The sequence below is a fragment of the Eubalaena glacialis genome, chromosome 7, assembly GCF_028564815.1.
Source record: "Eubalaena glacialis isolate mEubGla1 chromosome 7, mEubGla1.1.hap2.+ XY, whole genome shotgun sequence".
NCBI lineage: Eukaryota > Metazoa > Chordata > Mammalia > Artiodactyla > Balaenidae > Eubalaena > Eubalaena glacialis.
The window spans coordinates 92,221,411-92,239,913 of NC_083722.1; the positions used below are offsets into that span (position 1 = coordinate 92,221,411).

General features: G+C 44.2%; 1 protein-coding gene across 4 annotated transcripts in view; it reads left to right on the plus strand.

Annotated features, from left to right (window-relative positions):
- The first annotated feature begins 3,773 nt into the window (after window positions 1-3,773).
- Window positions 3,774-18,503, plus strand: part of MITF (melanocyte inducing transcription factor) — a 224,191-nt gene continuing 209,461 nt past the window's right edge. For all 4 annotated transcript variants that reach the window (XM_061197135.1, XM_061197137.1, XM_061197136.1 and 1 more), the window contains exon 1: window positions 3,774-4,037. In XM_061197135.1, the coding sequence (XP_061053118.1) occupies window positions 3,934-4,037 (104 nt within the window). In that variant the 5' untranslated portion in view covers window positions 3,774-3,933. The remainder of the gene's footprint in view (window positions 4,038-18,503) is intronic.

Here is an 18,503-nt window from a genome sequence, read left to right on the forward strand (position 1 = left end):
TCATATGGTTTTTATTCTTCAGTTTGTTAATATGGCATATCACATTTATTGATTTGCATATATTGAAGAATCCTTGCACACCTGGGATAAATCCCACTTGATCATGGTATCCTTTTAATGTGTTTTTCGATTCTGTTTGCTAGTATTTTGTTGAGGATTTTTGCATCTATATTCATCAGTGATATTGGTCTGTAATTTTCTTTTTTTGTAGTATCTTTGTCTGGTTTTGGTAGTAGGGTGATTGTGGCCTTGTAGAATGAGTTTGGGAGTGTTCCTTCCTCTGCAATTTTCTGGAAGAGTTCGAGAAGGATAGGTGTTAGTTCTTCTCTGAACGTTTGATGGAATTCACCTGTGAAGCCATCTGGTCCTGGACTTTTGTTTGTTGGAAGATTTTTAATCACAGTTTCAATTTCAGTGCTTGTGATTGGTTTTTTCATATTTTCTATTTCTTTCTGGATCAGTCTTGGAAGGTTATACCTTTCTAAGAATTTGTCCATTTCTTCCAGGTTGTCCATTTTATTGGCATAGAGTTGCTTGTAGTAGTCTCTTATGATGCTTTGTATTTCTGCAGTGTCCGTTGTAACTTCTCCTTTTTCATTTCTAATTTTGATTTGAGTCCTGTCAAATCAAATAATTGATTTGAGTCCTCTCCCTCTTTTTCTTGATGAGTCTGGCTAAAGGTTTATCAACTTTGTTTATCTTCTCAAAGAACCAGCTTTTAGTTGTATTGATCTTTGCTATAGTTTTCTTTGTTTCTATTTCATTTATTTCTGCTCTGATCTTTATGATTTCTTTCTCCTTGCTGGATTTTTAAGTGCTCCAATAAGAGGTACATGTGACAAATGTGTAAAAAAAGTAAAGTATTACATAAATATAGGTCATATTATTAATGACAATAATTATAATCTCTAGCCATTGCCTTGGTGCTTTTAACAGGCATGGTCCTTGGTTGAAATGTATGGAGCTATTGATCTTTATCACCTTTTTAAAAGAAGAGGCATCTACTCCTAGGGTTTAATTCACTAATGAAGAGGGATTACAGGGGTCATCTGCCAGGGGCCATCCCCAACTTTTTGTTACATGAATTAATGGTATGGAAGTCCACAGAAAACTGTCCATTAAATGGAGTAAAAGGTTTTTAAGGTAATTACTCAAAGCTCTTTTGGTTGCAAGTGACAGAAGCGTAAACCAAAACAGTTCCACCAAAAAGAAAAAAAATTTTTGGTTCATATATCTGAAAAGTCCAAGGATATCTGGCTTCAGGTATGGTTGGAACAGGGAGCTGAAACAATGTTATTGTTGTTTTCTATTTCTCAGTTTTGCTGGTTTCCGCTTCTCTTTGATTGTTGATCGTGTCTCATTCTCTCTCGTTTTTGATCAGCTTCCCTTTGGGGTTATAAGTAATAAGCTCCAGCTTTCCTTCCATCCAGCACTGTGCTTCCAAGAATCAGATAGTCTTCTCCAGTTGCCCCAGAAGAAAAGTCCCAAGGAGGACTTATAGTCACGTTAGGGTACTGTGTCCATCCCTAAAGGAATCACCATGGCTAGGAAAATGGACTCACTGATGGGTCAGGACTAGTCACATATCCACTCCCACTGGGTAGTGATGGCACTGTCATGAATAACCCTACTATAGGTAATGGAAGAGTAGGACGAACCAAGAGTAGGATGAGATCAGAAGAAAAGGTGTTTGGGAAAAAATAACAGCTATCTCTGTGTACCTCCGGGCAAGCTTACTTAGTTGGAGCTAAGTTCAGGTGTGTTAGCTTTTCTGACAGTTTTTTCCGCTTTGGGTTTGGTCCCTTAGGTCTAGCAGGTCACTACTGGATATAATGACAAAATGGACTGTTTCATTATAGTTCTAAAGAGCTTATAAACTACAGTTCTAACTGAAGTCCTTGATAGCCTTTAAAGGTCAACAGACCAAAATTATGCACAAGAATCTTGTTTTCATCTACATTTTCTGGGGAGAGGGTCCATAGCTTTCCTCACATTAAAAGGCTTCTGGTGAACCAAAAGATTAAGAAGACTCCAGTGTTTCTCAACGCGGGTACCAATGATATTTGGACAAGACAGTTTGTCATTGTGCAAGATGTATAGCATCTCTGGCCCACACCCCTTAAATGCCTGTAATACCCCAAAGTTATTATGATAATCAACCCCTTCTACCACATTCCAACCACCTACAGTTGAGAAACAAGATGAGACTAGGAGTCTAGACTCAATGTTTCCTGCATGTTTTACATTTCCTCTCCCTTCTGGCAGAGAATAACACTTTTTTTTTTTAAACTTTTAACATCTAATTTCTAGCAGTCTCTATCATGGAATCTGGGATCCCATATTCATGAGCACAAAAAGCCTATTTTTCTTAGGAAGGTGCAGGTTCTGTCATATTTTAATGGTATGGACCTAATGTGAACTTAAAAATGCCTCATGTGAGGCAAACTAGCAAACAGCCAACTCCTGGGAGGTGCCCATCATTAGTCTAGCCTCCTTAGAGTTTTCTCACAGGGTGATCATTTAACTTATTACTTTTGAAAGGACAAATTCACAGATGAAGTGTTAGTCTGAAAGGAGTATCTTCAAGATCTAATAAATAAAACAATGACCATTGAGCAGCATTTTTATAGATTACAAATCACTCTCTTGCATTTGACCTTGCAACAGCTTCAAAAAACAAGTTTGCCAGTCTCCTCCTTTACAGATGAAGAAATTGAGGCTTCTAGGAATCAAGTGACAAGCTGACGATTACACAGCACTTTAGAGAAGGACTCGGGATTTCAACTGTGGGTCTTAGAACTTTAAAAGCCACCCTCTAACTCTCTACTTCCTCCCTGATGCCTCAAAACACTTTTAAAAGGAGGAAAACACCCTACTGGAACTAATCAGAGGGAAAGACTGGAAGTTCAAACGAGCCATAACAGAGCCTGTTAATCTGTTACCTAAATGAGTGCCGGGAAGGTGGGGTGGGGGTGGGGGGTTGACGCTTGTACATTTCATGCGCCCCACAACTGCACTTCTGAAATGTCAGGACAATCTCATTTGAACTCCCAGTCAACTGAGAAATTAAAAGCAGTCAGTGACGACGCTGTTTTGTAACTTCGTGCGTTTTAAAATTAACCGCACCTTTCAAGTACCGCTTTAGATTAGAAGTGGCTAATTGGATAAAGGGGAGAGTCATCCAGATGGATGAACAGTATTGTAAAAGCCCAGATTGAGTTAGTTACGGAAAAGGAACGCGCAAGAACACTTTCTACAGTACTGTTTTACTTACAAAGTGAAGGAAAGTTCCTCCACTCAGTTCCAAACCGAGGACAAGTTGATTTGTCGCAGCAGCGCTGGGAAGCATGTAGCCTGATATAAAGTCTGATTATTTTAAGGGAGGCTTGAAGGCTGAAACTTTTCAGTGTCAAAACCCTTTTTTTAAAAAAATAAGGACTTGGCGTGCCCTCGCGAATGTGTGAGCTTTGAGGAGGAGTGATGGTAGGAGAGCAGGGCTGAGTCCGTTCTTATTAATATTAAATAGCCACGTCTGTACCCTTGAAGCAAGTAGCGAGAGAGGAGGGACAGGAGCTGCTGACATTGACAATGAATCCAAACAGGAGTTGCACTAGCGGTGTCTACCACGTTGCCTCTGCCCTCGCTTGGCCTTCTGGGAATTGTAGTTTTCGGGGCAGCGGCTTTCCTGGCAAGCCGGGAGTGCCCCGCCCGGCCGGGACTACAGATCCCAGGCGGCGCCGGGAAGCCGCCCCTCCCGCCCGGGTGCGAGTGTAAACTCCGGGCGCCTGGGCTGGCGGCCGCTCGCGGGCCAGCGGGCTGAGCTCTGCACTGCGCGGGGGCGCACCGCTCGGGGGACCCAGGCCCCGCCACCTCCCCTCCGCCCCCAGGCTCGGTTCTCACTTTGGAGCAGTGGGAGGACGGGAAGCGGGAGCCATGCAGTCGGAATCGGGGATCGTGCCGGATTTCGAAGTCGGGGAGGAGTTTCACGAAGAGCCCAAAACCTATTACGAACTCAAGAGTCAACCCCTGAAGAGCAGGTGAGTGGTGACAGCTGGAGGGAGGCGCGGCCGGCGGCTAGGGAACCCCGCGCCTCCCACCCTGGGGCGAGGAAAGCCGCTCGCCGGGGCTCTGGGACAAGGACCCCGTGCCCTTGCCCCGGGGCAGAGGGGGAACTGATCCCCGCAGTTGGGGGCCGTGACCGCTGGGCCGGTGCGCCAACGGGGTTCTCCGCCCAGGCGCACTTTGGGGGTGCGGCGGGCAGCCCGGGACGGGCCGCGCGGACGAGGGGACCCTCGGTTGGGGATACCAGCTGCTGAGAGCTGTTGGGGGCTGGGGAGTGCCGCGGCGCGGAGGTGGGGGAGGAGGAGCGCCGGGCCCGGACGCTGTCCGGGTGGGAAGGAGGAAAAAGAGTTTCGAGTGAACCCTTTTCCTGAAGATCCCAGCGGGCTGAGCACTTGGAGAGGGAGAGCTTGGGGTGGATCGAGCGCGATGTTAGAGGGAAGCAATTAGCTCCTGTGTCGTTGCCTCTTAGGAGTCCGACCCCTCTGGGGAAACTCGCCCCAGGCGGCCTCCAGGTGAGGTTTCCCAAGGCCGGCCCCTCACCTTCCCGGCCGCTGCACCCCAGCGCGGGAGGGGCGGGGGATGGCGAGCGGGGGGGGGGGTCGGGGGGCGTGTCTCCTCGTCCAGCTTGAACTCCCCGGGCTATAGGGTCCCGTTCAAATGCAGGCCTTCCCTGGAGGGGAAGAAGCTTTCAGATGGAGGGTTTGGGGAGTGTCCCCTGTTGGGCAGCGACAAGTGTTTAATTCTCTGGGGATTTCAAAAACTTTTTGGGAGAGGAATGAAGACACCTGCTGCTCTGGCGCCCCACCACCCCTAGTGCCCACTTCCTATGCTGCCTCCATTTCCACTCGTCCGTCGGAACGGGTTGGGTGTCTTCCTTTCTCTCTGCCCTGTGGCTACTCAGGACATTTCCAATGTTTACTAAGAGGGAGATGGTCATTTGAGGCCGTGAGTAGAGAGGGTTTAGTTCCACCTCTCTCAGTTGTGAGGTAAGATGAGGCTGTAACTGGAAGGTTCTGCAGTGCTTCTGCACCCTTCTCAGACCTCCCTTCCCGCCCCTCTCGGTGGGTAGGGCCTGGATGAAGGGGCCTGGCTGGCAGAGGGGAGGAGGGCCCAGAAATCAGGGTGAATGAAGAGAGACAGCTGAATCAGGAGTGAGGTGGTGTGATCTTAGCTGCTGGGGCACATGGGTCTGGTACTTGATCCAGTGGAAAGTGTAGCCAGGTTTGCTTCTTTCAGGGCTGTGTGAGACTCTGAATCCACTTCGGGGAAGAAAATGTGGGAACAGCGCACCCACTGGGTGGCTGAAGCAGCCTCTTGGCAGACGCTTAACAGAGATTGGAAGGAAACCTCCTATGCAGTTAGTTGCCTAAAACCAGCCTTTAGTTGATGGTTTCTCTTCATAATGGCTGTTTTGTGTGTGAGCCTAGATTGTGTGCATTGGGGGTTGGGGGTGTGGAGTAATAGTGTGTAAAGGGTATTGTTGGTTATGCTCATTGGGGCTTTATCTGCATTCGGCTGAAGGGACCAGTGTTTTACCGAGCAGTCTCTGCTTTTGCTTCTATAAGCAAATGCTTACATGGCCAGAATGAGGGCGTGTGTGTGTGTGTGTGTGTGTGTGTGTGTGTGTGTGTAGTCCTGAAAGAAATGAATTAACCGGACTGTTTGGAACGTTTTTGATGGTAGCTGATAAATAATATAAATGAGTTTGAGAGAGTGAGGAAAATACCATCTGGAAAAACCCAAATGAATGTCATGAAACTCACGTTGGAGGATTTGGGGCCTGTTCTTTTTCAGAGTCGGCAAAAAAAAAAAAAAAAAAAAAAAAAAAAAGACTTGCAAGGGTTGAAAGTCCTCAGGAGCTAGCTTGCATGTGTAAGGAAGAATTCGGGGATGTGGGAAGCTCTGGCTTCACACGTTGAAGCTGGAAACAGGTGCGGGACAGAACTGGTGTGCAGAGGAAGGCTAAATTAAAAACGCTGTAAAACTTGTCTGTGGAGCAGACACATGCTCTTTGAAATAAACCAGTGAAATAAAATCTGTGAATAAATATATGGGGTTGGCAAAATTTCCGTATAGTACTGTTTTCCACAGTTGTCTAATGTACTGTCATCAACATCTGTTGTATGACTTTACAAGGGCTGCACGTTCAGGGCCTCCTCGTGGCTTTTTGTCGTTAAGTCTTTGCTGAGGCATCTCCCTTCTTTTAATTTTGCTTGGAAAAAGTTGAAATTGGAAGGTGAAGACTGCTGCAACTATTTTGTCTCTCAGTTTCATTTTCTGGATTGTCTCTTGGAGTTGAAAATATGTCTAGAATCTGCCCACTTGTCACCAACTCCTCTGCCTCCACTTTGGTTCAAACTGCCGCCCGCCCTCACCTGGGTGACTGTCTCTTACCTGGTCTCCTGCCTTCATCCTTACCGGCTTTCAGTGGTTTTTTCACACAGGAGCCAAAATGTTCCTGTTAAAACTGGTGTTCAACCTAGGGGTGATTTGCCCCCCAGGGGTCATTTGGCAATGTCTGGAGACATTTTTGGTTGCCACAATGGATGGGGGTTGCTACTGGCCTCTAGTAAGTAGAGGCCAGAGATGCTGCTAAACATTCTCCAGTACACAGGACAGCCGCACAATGAAGAATTATCTGACCCCAAATTGTCACTGCTGAGTTTGAGAAACCCCCTGTTAAAATGTGTTACATCACATCATTCTCTCCTCAGAACCCTCAAAACACTCCAGTAGCTCCTAATATCAGTAAAACTCGAGACCCTCAAAATGGTACCAGGCAGATTGTATGGGAAAGCTTCCTGTCTGCTGTTGCTGTATCTCTTGCTGCCACTCTCCTGGCCCCCTCTGCTCCAGCAGTCTCCTCACCATTCCCGGAATACTCCAGACCCTTCCACCTGTGGGCCTTTGTATGTTGCACTTGCTGACCCCTCTTTCTCTCTTTGTCCAGAGAGCAATAGCATTCGTTCCTTCCCCAACCAACTTCACATCTTCCTTTACATGTCATTCCCACCAAGCCTACTTGACCACGCTCTACGCAGTGGCTCTCCCTCCAAACTCACAGTCTTCCTTGGCCTGCTCTGTTTTTTTCCATAGTACTTACATTATAACCTAGTCTATACTTTTCTAATATGTTACATTTATGATAATGTTTCTCCACACTAGACTGCAGGGCCCAAGGGGGCAGGGATTTGTGTCTCTTCCTTGTTTACTGTGGTGTCCCCAGAGCCTAGAACAGAGTTTCTCAACCTCAGTGCTGTTGACATTTTGGACTGGATCGCTCTTTGATGTGGAGCTGTCCTGGGCATTGCAGGATATTTAACAGCATCCCGGGCCTCCACCTGCTAGAGGCCAGTAGCTCCCCTCCCTCAACTGTGACAACCAGATTCGTCTCCAGACACCACCAATGTCCACGGGGGACAGACTCACCCCTGTTGCAGGTTGACTGGCCTAGGACAATGCCTGGCTCAATAGTGTTTTTGTCGTTTGAATATGTGTTGCTTTCTCCCTTTGCATCCCACTCAGGATGGGGTGTTTGGTTCTGGTTTCCTTTAAAATAGGTATCCACCAGGGTCTGTCCAAAGAGGAGTTTTATATTCTTCACTTGGCTAAGCTCAGATGTGCAGGTGTTTGATGAGGAGAGACAGTTTCATTCCTAACCCAGACCTCCTGGCCTTTAGGAGTGTGAAGCTGATGGATTTAGATGATGGGAACCCCGTTTTGTTCACAGTGACTGGCAAAGCTGTGTCGTACGTTGGAAGACACACACTATGAGAAAAGGTTCTCATGAAGAACTGTTTGCAGTTTGGTTCCTCCCCAAAGGTTTTTGAAACGTTTGTGTGTTCTCCTGGGAATGAGCCCTGAATGGTGGGTGGCAGAGGAAGAGTGCCGAATATGAGGGGGTGAACCCAGAATTCACACGTTGGCACAGTCAGGTCAGGGTCAGATGTGGAACTGTTGAATGGGCTCCTAGCAGGGAAGGGACTCTCTGTAGGGCTTTGGGTCCTGGAAAAAAAACATTAAAAAATATGGTAGCATCTTTCAGGTTCATGGTTCTTTTGTTTCATTTATGCGGTGCTAAATTCTGTGATTTTGTAGCTGCTAATGCCCTTTTCCTGGGCAGACTTCAGAATTGGCTTAATCTAATTCCAGTTTCTCCTCTACTCAAAGTTTTAATAATGGTTTAGATAATGGTTATTTAACTTCCCACAAATAAGAAATGGGAATGAAAGTGAGTATTAGGTTTATAATGGCAGGACGAGATACAGCAGTGGTTCCCAAATGCTGATTCAAAGAGGTGTGTGTGAAGCTGTCACAGGTTTGTGTCGAAATGAGAAAGAAAAAGACTGTTGTGTCACATGTACACTCACACATGTATTTCTGTGTAAGGCTACTGTCATTTCTTGGACTTATTCTGAGATTTTTCCCTCCTGTCTTCCTACTAAACATACCCTTTCGTTTATGAAATGATAATCCTTTCTTGGCAAGACAAAAGTGTCCCATCTTTTATTGATTTCTGAAAGTTTTCTTGATTTTTTTATCTGTCCAATCTGCAGGGAACTGCTTTGCATGGAGATTAAGAGCATTGTTCTGGCATTTCTGTCTGTCCCTAATAAGCTGGGTGACCCTGGGGAGGCTGGGTGACCTTTAACCTCAGTTTCCTCATCTGGCAAGTGGGGGGCCTGCCTCCTAGGGGTCTTAAGGACATTAACTGTGTTATTGACTATGGAAAAGTATTAGCATGGTGCTGGGCACATGGCAAGTGCTCGGTAAATGTTAGCAGATGTTGTTCTTGTTATTTCTTTATTACTTAGCAGAGAGTCCTGACCTTCCAGAAAGTGTTCACGTTTGGTTGACTCTGGCTTTCTTCTCTAAGGCCAGTGTTTTTATGCAATAAAATTACCCCAAGTTTGGTAAAACCCTTTTTGCTTTCCTCCTAATGAGGTGCTGCAGATAAATCTTCCGCATTTTATAATATTGATCCGGTCCTTAACAGTTTCTTTATGCTGGTTAAAAAAAAAAACAGTTGTGGTGTCAGCACATACATACAAATTCATATTCAACATATATCTATTGAGTACATGCAAATTAATACCAATAAACCCAACTAACATTAACTGAGGCCACACTGTGTGCCAGCCTCTGTTCTAAGTGTTTTTATGTGTGTTAATCTTGCAAAACCCACATCAAATGATAATAATAAATGAGAAAAATAGTGTTGTTAATTATAATTTTGAAAACAGGTAAAACTTATGCAGTGCTTACTACATGCCAGGAATGATTCTGAATATTTTACTTCTGTTAACGCAGTTAATTCTCACTTCAACCTTTGGTGTATGTATTTTTATTATTCTCATTTTACAGAGAAGGAAACTAAGGCACAGCAAGTAGATGGGCCTGGATCTGGCTCTGGGCCCGTGCTCTCATGAGCTAGTCTGTGCTGCCATGTGCAAGGCGCGGGGCCTGCCCGTGGGGAATCAGGCTGCACCTTCTCCAAAACTTGCCTCGGTGGCGTGAGGGAAAGAGAACATGTAGATCCAGCCACACAAACAGGATGGGGTGTGATCACCGTGGGGCGTGGGCATCAGCAACGGGAATTTAATACAGGAAGGGAAATTGAGGCTCAATCTTGTCAGTGAATAAGGGTATTCAATTGGGCCTTGAAGGTCGAGCAATACTCAAATATATTTCTTTATAACATTAAATAAAACGTTAGATGCCTTGGAAGGCATAAGCTTAAAACAGACTTTTAGGATTTCTGATTGCCTTTTATATGTCTAACCGGAATCCCAGCTCTTCCTTGTGGTCTTTGGGCACCTGGGGTGGCAGAGACTGGATGCATGTGGACAGGTTCAGAAGTAGCTGTGCTTAAGTGCTGTGCCCACGGCTTTGCCACTTAACTCCCGTGTCTGCGTTCAAGACAAGACGCTTAGCCTCTTCGAGTCTCGATTTCTTTACCTGTAAAGTGGGATCAGTAGAACCGTCCTCTTAGGGTTGGTGAAGTTTTAAACGTGAGAAAACACATGTAAGTGCTTTGCAGGGTGCCTAGCACATGTTAGTAAGTAATATCAGTTCCTTCTCTTCTACTTTACCATGATTGCAATTTTCCCCCTCCTCATAACAACAATAAAGCATGTACAGAATTATGTATCTGAAGCAAAATAGACAAGATTGGGGTGCCTTAACTTGGCAGATGTTCAGATCTTATTATGCAAATTGCTTGTGTGGTATGATTAGACGGAAAACTTGATTAAAGTGGAATTCTAAGTGTTGGTTTTGTGTGTTATTGGAGATTTCCTTTTCCTGAGTACTGCTATTTATAGAATTATTTAAGTGTATGTATGTGTGTGTGTTTTTAATTCCCTTTGAGTTCTGCAGGGCAGTTTGCACAGGCTGATGTTTATATCTGCTCCAGTTGTGCAAGAAGTGGAAAATATCCTTTTTTTAGAACAGGTCACATGTGCTTACTGTCAGGAATAGGACCTCAGTGTAAAAAAATGTATCTTGGGACAAATCAAAGTTACTAAATTTCTGCTTCCAACTGCTTTGTTTCAGAACTGGCGGTATTAGGATAAATAATAGGGGAAAAAAAAACTCTGGCTAAATGTTTTTTGTCATTTTTCAAGGACAGTAAGCAAGAGTTTCATTTGTTTTGTGTGTGTGTTTTAAGTATAAAACGTGCTTTGCTGTTAGGTCTGTCTCATCGAACTAAATTATAAAAATATGTTTGACTCATCTCCAAATATGCATTATTTGAAGAAAATAGTCCAGAAGGCGGGTCAAAGATAGTTAATGTAGTCACCACAGGCTTTTGATATTGTAAAGACAAATGTGAAGTTTATAAGGAGGACTTTGTGAGTCTGGTGAACACTGTGTCCTTGAGGGCAAGGAATTAAAGCAAGCCATGAAGTCTGCATCTTTCCTGAGGCAGCTGAGGGCTGAGGGTGAGAGGACCTGCAGGCAGGTCTGGGATCTCTGTTGAAACTCCCACACCTCTTTCTGTTCCTGAGGACTTGGGCAGGAGGACCAGGCTCCTCATTTCTCTAGGTTGGGTCTTAAACATGGCTTCCTTCTTTCTTTGCTGCGTCTTTCCTTCTGTGATCTTTCTTGCACATCATGAAGAATAAAGACGTATACCTTTGGAGTGTTTACACAGAAGTTGAACCAGGGCAGGCTGAGAGAGATGCAGTGCTTTGGGGAGTGGTGATACTGGTGAGAGAAAGACACACAAGGATGTAAATGGTACCTCAAAGTCCTGAGACCCTGTTCTCTTCCCTAAGTCATTTCTAAAACGTCCCTCAGTCACTTTCAGCAAAGGCAGTATCACTTTGGGGTCAGAAGGACCTGGATTTGTTTGTTTTTCTTCTCTTCCTTCCCTTCCTCCTTTCTCTCCCTCCCTACAACATTTATTTATTGCCTATCGTGTGACAGCTTTTCGCCAGCTGTAGGGAATCAAAAGTAGAACCAGACAGAGTAGGTTCCTGCTAGTATGGTGCTCCTGTCTTGGAGGTGGGGGCATAGCTAATAAGGAACTAAATAGATGAACAAGATAAGTTTTGGTGCTATGAAAACTAAATAGAATGTTACTGATAGAGTGTGACTGGGAAAGAAGGGGCTTTATTGGGTGGGTCTTTAGGAATGACCTCATGGAGGAAGTGATTTTGAGGCACTGAATGTCTGAGTTAAATGTGCAGATCTTGGTGCTGTCACTCATTAGCTGTGTGACTTTGGACAAGTTGGCCAACCTCTCTGAACCTGAGTTCCCTCCTCTGTAAAATGCAGCAATAGCTACCTTGCAAGTGTGCTGTGAAGATGAAAGGTAATGCGTGTAAAGAGTTAACAGTAGGCTTGACCTTATAGTTGCTCAGGAAGACAAATAGGACTGGTTTAAGGTAATTTTAAGGTAATATATGAATAGTAGAAGAAGAAATGCAGACATTAATCTTCCCCATAAGTGTTTATAACTTGGTCTTAAGTGTTTTCCTGATGTCAAGTGAGTGAGAGATATATACTTGTCTTCATAAATCTACCCCTGGACTAAACGTGGAGATGGGTCTTGTTATTTTTATTATCCTTTCTTTCCTCCAGGATCATCTTACTCGAATTGTCCCCTTGCTCATCTCACTGTTGTTGCATTGAGATCATTCAGGTCTGAGCATACTTCCCTTATGTTTAGTTTAGGAATGATTTTTGGCTGCATTTTGAATTACTTTTTGGCACAAAGGAGAGGTCCAAGTCATCTAGGATTAAACAGTAAAACCTGAGATTGATTTCCCCAAAGACGCACACCACAAACAAATGACCCATGTAGAACTCCTGACTCCAGTCCTGTGTTTCAGCCTCTAGATCACACGCTTCCTGTCTACACTGATGTGAAAATGTCAGCGTTGGTGCAGAAAGGAAAAGAAGCCTCTTCTCCCACACACCACTTCGACCTTTCACTAACATTGACATCCACAGGCAATGGTGTGTTTTTAATTCGACCCTTTACGAAAGAAATCTTCAAAGCGTTCGAATTTCAGTAGCTGTGTTCTTTGATTGAAGTGCCCACGGAGTGGTGACTTTCAAAAGGAAAAAATCCTGGGTCGTGTGGGAACAAATATTTTAAATCCAAACGTAGTGAGTTGTAGGTTTAGGGAAGGCACTGGTAGAATCATGTCTTTCTATAAGAAAATTGTGGGTTATTGAGCAATTTCAGGAAGGCATCTGTGGCCTGGGCCCTCCCCGCCCCCTCCCCAGAGTGGGATAACTTGCTGACTCATTCACACACATTCCCCTATTTTCCCACGTGGTCAAGGGCAGCTGGGAAAGGTGCTTGTCCCCACTGGTGGGAACATGTGTAGCTGTTGTTTGTAGGATAGGTTTTCCTTCTGGGAAGCTTAACTTGCTTCCATGGGAAGAAGATTTGAGGCAGAGAAGATTTATTTAGCCTGATGGTTAAGGTTGTATGTGAGATTAGGATAAAACAGACAGACAGGAATGCTCTATTTACTTCGGTACCTTTATTGTGATATGTTCCTAAATATTAACTGGTTCTAAAAAGCATGTTTTTCAAAACATACATTTTATTTTTATAACTGGTGATTTGAAACTTGGTATAGGGAAGAGCACACAGAAATCCTAAAGATGATTTTCCTGTTTAATTTGGAATCTAGTGCAATCCCCATATAGTCTACCTGGGCACCTCAGTGAGCTGTGGCCACCTTGTTCCTCTTGCATGAGTCTGTCCCAGACAGCTGGAGATAGTATTCACAGACACACCAATATTGTAACAATCCCTTCTCCATCAAAAGGACTGGGTATATTTTTGTTCTATTTTTTTTGCATTTGAAGTTTTTCACCAATGATGAAAAGGTATTATTTCAGGGTCAGCTTTGCTCTGTGGTATTGCTAAGCCTGCATAATCACACCACCTAAATTTAGCATATTGGCACCTCAGCCAATAGAACACTTTGCAACAAATTTATAATACTTGGGGCAGAGAATGACTATGAATAAACATTAAAATAGTATTGGCCAGTTAGGGTCATTTACTTTCAAGGGAAAAGGATGACATCAACTATGCATTCTTGAAAATTCTATTTATTTTTCAAGGTAGAGTTTACAGTCTCTAAAAATATAAGCAACTGGCACTCTTCCTGGTGACATTCCAAATAAAAGTTGGCCCGTTTCTGCAAAGAGGTGTGCTTGGAGAGTAACTTGGAGAGATTGGCCACTGGCTTGTGGTGTATTGGCAATCGGTGGGTAGACTTTCTGGAACCACATCTTGCATCACCTTGGCATGGTCATTAATTCACGGGTCTTTAGGTGGATAAACACTAATCGTGTCTTATCTAGATAAAGGCTAGATGTATAAATGCTAAACGATGGGGTCTTGGAATGCAGTTCTAATGATGCTGATTGTGTGTGGATGCTTTAAATCCTTGTTGATTCAGAAATGAATGAGAGAGAGGATTTGATGGTGCTTGCTTGGTCATAGTATCATAGTCACTAAAATGCATGCTTTAATGGTAGGGGGCTGAGTGGCAAGCACAATTAATTGGGATTTGTTTCTGGGGTCAGCGATGCACAGGTCACTCTGCTGGCTTAGGGTATCCCTCTTTCTCACTCTTGGGTTCATATACCCGACATCTTTCTAATCAGATCTCACTGGCAGCCAGCTTCCCTTTCCTTATGCATTTCCCCTAGTGGACAGTAGAGGAAATGTATTTTGCCGCCTGTAGTCACTTTTCCAAATTCTTATAACAACCCCTTCCCACATGCTTAGCCCACGTGCTTGAGTGTCATGGCTTTGGGGTGGAGAATTTGACACAGACTTAGCCACTCTTCTGTATCACAGCGATTGCTTTCAGGGAGTTACGCATTGACTATGTCACGCATCCCAGGGATTTGCTTGGGTGCTAACAGAAAGAGAGTCTCCCTTTACTTCTGTTGATCTTGAACTTGGGAAGGTGTTGTGCTCGAGAATAAAGCCTTATCTTGGAGGCAGAGAAAAACAAAGTCCTTGTATTGGGTTAATGTTAGTTGCTATAACAAAGTGGCAGGCGATAGTCACATAGGTAGTAGTTCCTGGTTGGCAGACAGCTTTCCTCCGTATGACAAATCAAGAACCCAGGCTCCTTCTATCTTCTGGTTCTGCCATTGCCTAGAACCCTGGCATCTTTTGTGTCTGCTGGTGGAAAGGAAGAGGAGAAGGCACAACTAAGGTCCCAAAGTGACAGGCATCACTTTTGCTCCCATTCTTTCAGCAAGGACCAGGTTCATACCGAGATCTGGATGCAGGGGTGGGAACTGGGGAATAGAGACCCCAGCTGGACATCAACACCACTGTCCTAGAAAAGAGAACACCCTTCTGGTGGATAGCTAACCATCATTGCCATGGTCCTAGTAGTAGGGTTTTGGCTTCTGGATCAAGTTGTGCCTATCTCTGGTTAGGTTTATCTTTGGAATTTTCTGTTATTTTATCAATAAATTCTTTTTCTGAGTAAATTCGGTTAATTTGGATTTTCTGCCACCTGAGTGGGGGCTGCCCGAGCTGATCCGTTCTCAGAATCCCACCTCTGTGCAGTGCTTCCTGTTCCAAGTTCATGGATTAAATCACTGCCTCACTTCCCAACAGCAACAATACATCCATCACTACCACCACCACCTTAGAGCAATGGTTTTCAAAATGTGGCCCGCAGACCAGCAGCTTCAGTGTCACTTAAAAACTTGTTTGAAATGCACATTCTCGGACCCTACTCCAATGCCTCCTGAATCGGAAACTGTTGGTGGGGAGTCCCAGCAGTCTGTGTCTTTTAGCAAGCCCTCCAGGAGATGCTGATGCACACTCAAGTTTGCAAACTACTTCCCTAATGCTTTTACCATAAATCCTTTGTCTCCACATTAAATTGTTCCTGTTTTGGAATGAAAAATATCCTGGATTGGAGAGCATTTCGTAAAAAATGGCGTGTTGCTTGTTATGGTCAGGCTAGAGATGATCATTGATAATAATCACTCACTGATTAAAAAAAAAAAAAAAAGGAAAATCCCCTCTAGAAAGTTAGCTATCAGATTTAGGTTAATGAAACCAGGTAGGATGCTTGGTTGTCCAGACGTGATCTCTGAGAGACTTGGAGTTAAGCTAACTGTACTACCATAAGGAGCCCTGGCCCAGATCTTGGAGGGTTGTAGTTTAATGGAGACTCACAAAGTGTGAAACTTGAAGCACACTGCAGTCACTTGACTGAATGATTTGGTGGAGAAACAGGGTAATGGTGGTTATGAGTGTGCCCACATGACCAAATTGTTTTTCACAAAACTTCTGCTGAATAAAATTTGAAATACGACTGTCAGCCTGTTTTCCCTTCTTAATGAATTCCAGACAGTTTGTAGAGTGTGGGAGCTTCCAAAACAGAGGGGCGGGGTGACTGCGACCAGGCAGCCTCTGTTTTGTCACATGTTAGGGTGTCCTGACATAACAGATCATCCCCCTCATCCTGAACCTCACCAGGCCATCCTCATTTCAGGTGGAGAGGGAAGGGCAGGGTCAATGTTGTATCAGACAAGTAGGACCTATAGGGCAGTTCTGGACTCCTTACTTACCAGGAAATTCAGCCTACTCTTATTTTTAATCCACTAAAACCCAAGCATTTTGATTTTTTTTTTTCTTCCTTTTGCTGCATGCTGACCTTCTCCAGACAAAAAGCCCTGATGCTTTTTGGCAAAGAATCTGTTCTTATTGTAAACAGGTTAAGAGCTCTAACCAGTCGAAGAAGTCTAGAGTTCTGGGTTTAACCTTCAGAGAGAAGGATTTTTAACTTAAATTTCAATTTGACCACTTACTAGCTTTTTTCTCTTTGGGCAAGTTATTCTTGTAGCCTCTATTTCAACAGACGACTAAGTGGGGTGAGTGGATAATAGTATGATCTAAGTTGTAGTTAATTGTGTGGATTAAAAGAAATACTTGAGTAAAATCCTCAGCCCGAAGCCTTGGCTCTTGTGCTCATAACCGGGCCCTCATTCTGGTTCCATCTTTGCCCACAGCACCAACAAGGTTTTTGACTTTTTAGTTTTAGACACTGCCATTAAGAGAAAACGGCTCAAAGGCAATCAGCAGGAAACAAGAGGGTCCATAGAAGAGAAGGGAAGTAGGGCCAGATCATCCCTTGGTTGGATGATCAACATCAGGACCTTTGGGAGTAGATGCAGATCAGATAGTGGTGAACTTTGGGATGCCTAACAGAGAGGTATTTAAAGACAGCACGTGCTATTTACAGGTAAGGCATTACTTTTGTTGCCAGAACAGTCTTTGTCTTTATCAACATGTTTCCTTTCATCGTAATGATAGACTATAGCTAGGTGGAGGAATAAATAATAAGATGCACTAACTGGGGTTTCACAACACCGTGCAGGGTAGAAGCCGAGCTCCACGGCTGTGTCCACACGGGCATCTGTCATTCCTAACTGTCACATTTAAACTTGGCCTGTAGTGAGTTCCTGCTTTATCTTTTCACATTTCACAAGATAGCCTCATTATACAGTTACCTCTATCCAGTATAAGCCATAATACCCTGTGTTCTTGAATCTCAAAATCTTTATATCTTTCACTCTTCTAGGATTTTTCCCTCCTAGTAGCACTGCGTAGCGAGGCTAGGTACCCACACCAACACGATAGCTTGCTTTGCTTTTCTTTTTTCCAGCTTTATTGAGGTATGATTGACAGATAAGAACTGTGTATGTTTCAGGTGTATAACTTGATGCTTTGGTATACATATACATTGTGAAACGATCACCGCAATCAGATGACATGCTTTGCTTGAGCCTCACAAAATTTCTCCCCCAAACCTGTGGCGGAAACGATCCCTGGAAAGCAGAAAGGGGGATTAGCTTGAAGAGCCACCATCTTTCTTAGAAGGAAAATTCCCATTATCTTGCACACATAAGTGGATGTCTTCATCAGTTACAGCTTAAGACACGTTACCTCGGTAACGAGGGTCCCTGCCTCATTGGCTGGCTGGGAAGATTCAGTGAGGTAATGAGAGTACTATCTGTAGTTAAGGGCGCAGTAGATGCTGCTGCCCCAATTACCGCTCCACCTGCTGCTGTACCTGCATTACTGCTGCTCTCTGCCTGCTACTGTACCCAGGGGCTACTCCTGGGGTCATTGCCATTAGAATTCAGGGGTTTACATAGAATGAAAGAAGTGGTTCATCTGTGTAGGTGCTGCTGACTCTACCATTGTTTTGTCACTGTTAAGTACATATAGTCAGTTCTCACAACCAACCATAGAGTCAGTTCTCACATGTTTGGGATTTATGCAATGAGTTTTCAAACCTGGACTTGGACTTGGCTGTCACCCAGCAGTCTTCTGGACCACTTCCTCCAGCTCTCAGCTGTTGTGTGCAGAGGGATGGGAACTAGTTTGATTACCAATTAATGGGAGACATTTTCTACCAGAAACCATACATATATTCATACAAGCACATACAGGATTCTCAAAACAGTATTTTTCAGAGTATCTTCAGCTTTTCTGTGGTATTGTCCTGACTAATTGAAATTTGGTTCTTGACTAAACAGTTCCTTTCCTGAGTTTTATAACGAAACAGGGAAAATGACAGTTTCCCTCTTTCCATGTAATTGAAACACCCCTGCCTCCTCCACACCCCCCTAACCACACCCCCCCCACACACACAGAGGTGAAAGACGCGTAGAGTTAGATGCTTTAGGGTGAGATCCAGTGTGCTTGGGGAACTCAGGAGCACAGGACGGAAGGAAGCCGGAGAAGGATGGTCAGAAACCACCCAGTGTGATGGGTTTCTGAGCTCTGTGTTTTTGTGAGAGAAGAGGATCAATCAGCTGTGCAGGCTGGAGTTAGAATGAAGATACCCATAGCTCAGGGAAGAGGAAATGGACAAGGCAGTTTGGGGAGTTTTCAGAGTAGATTTATTTCTTGGATGTCT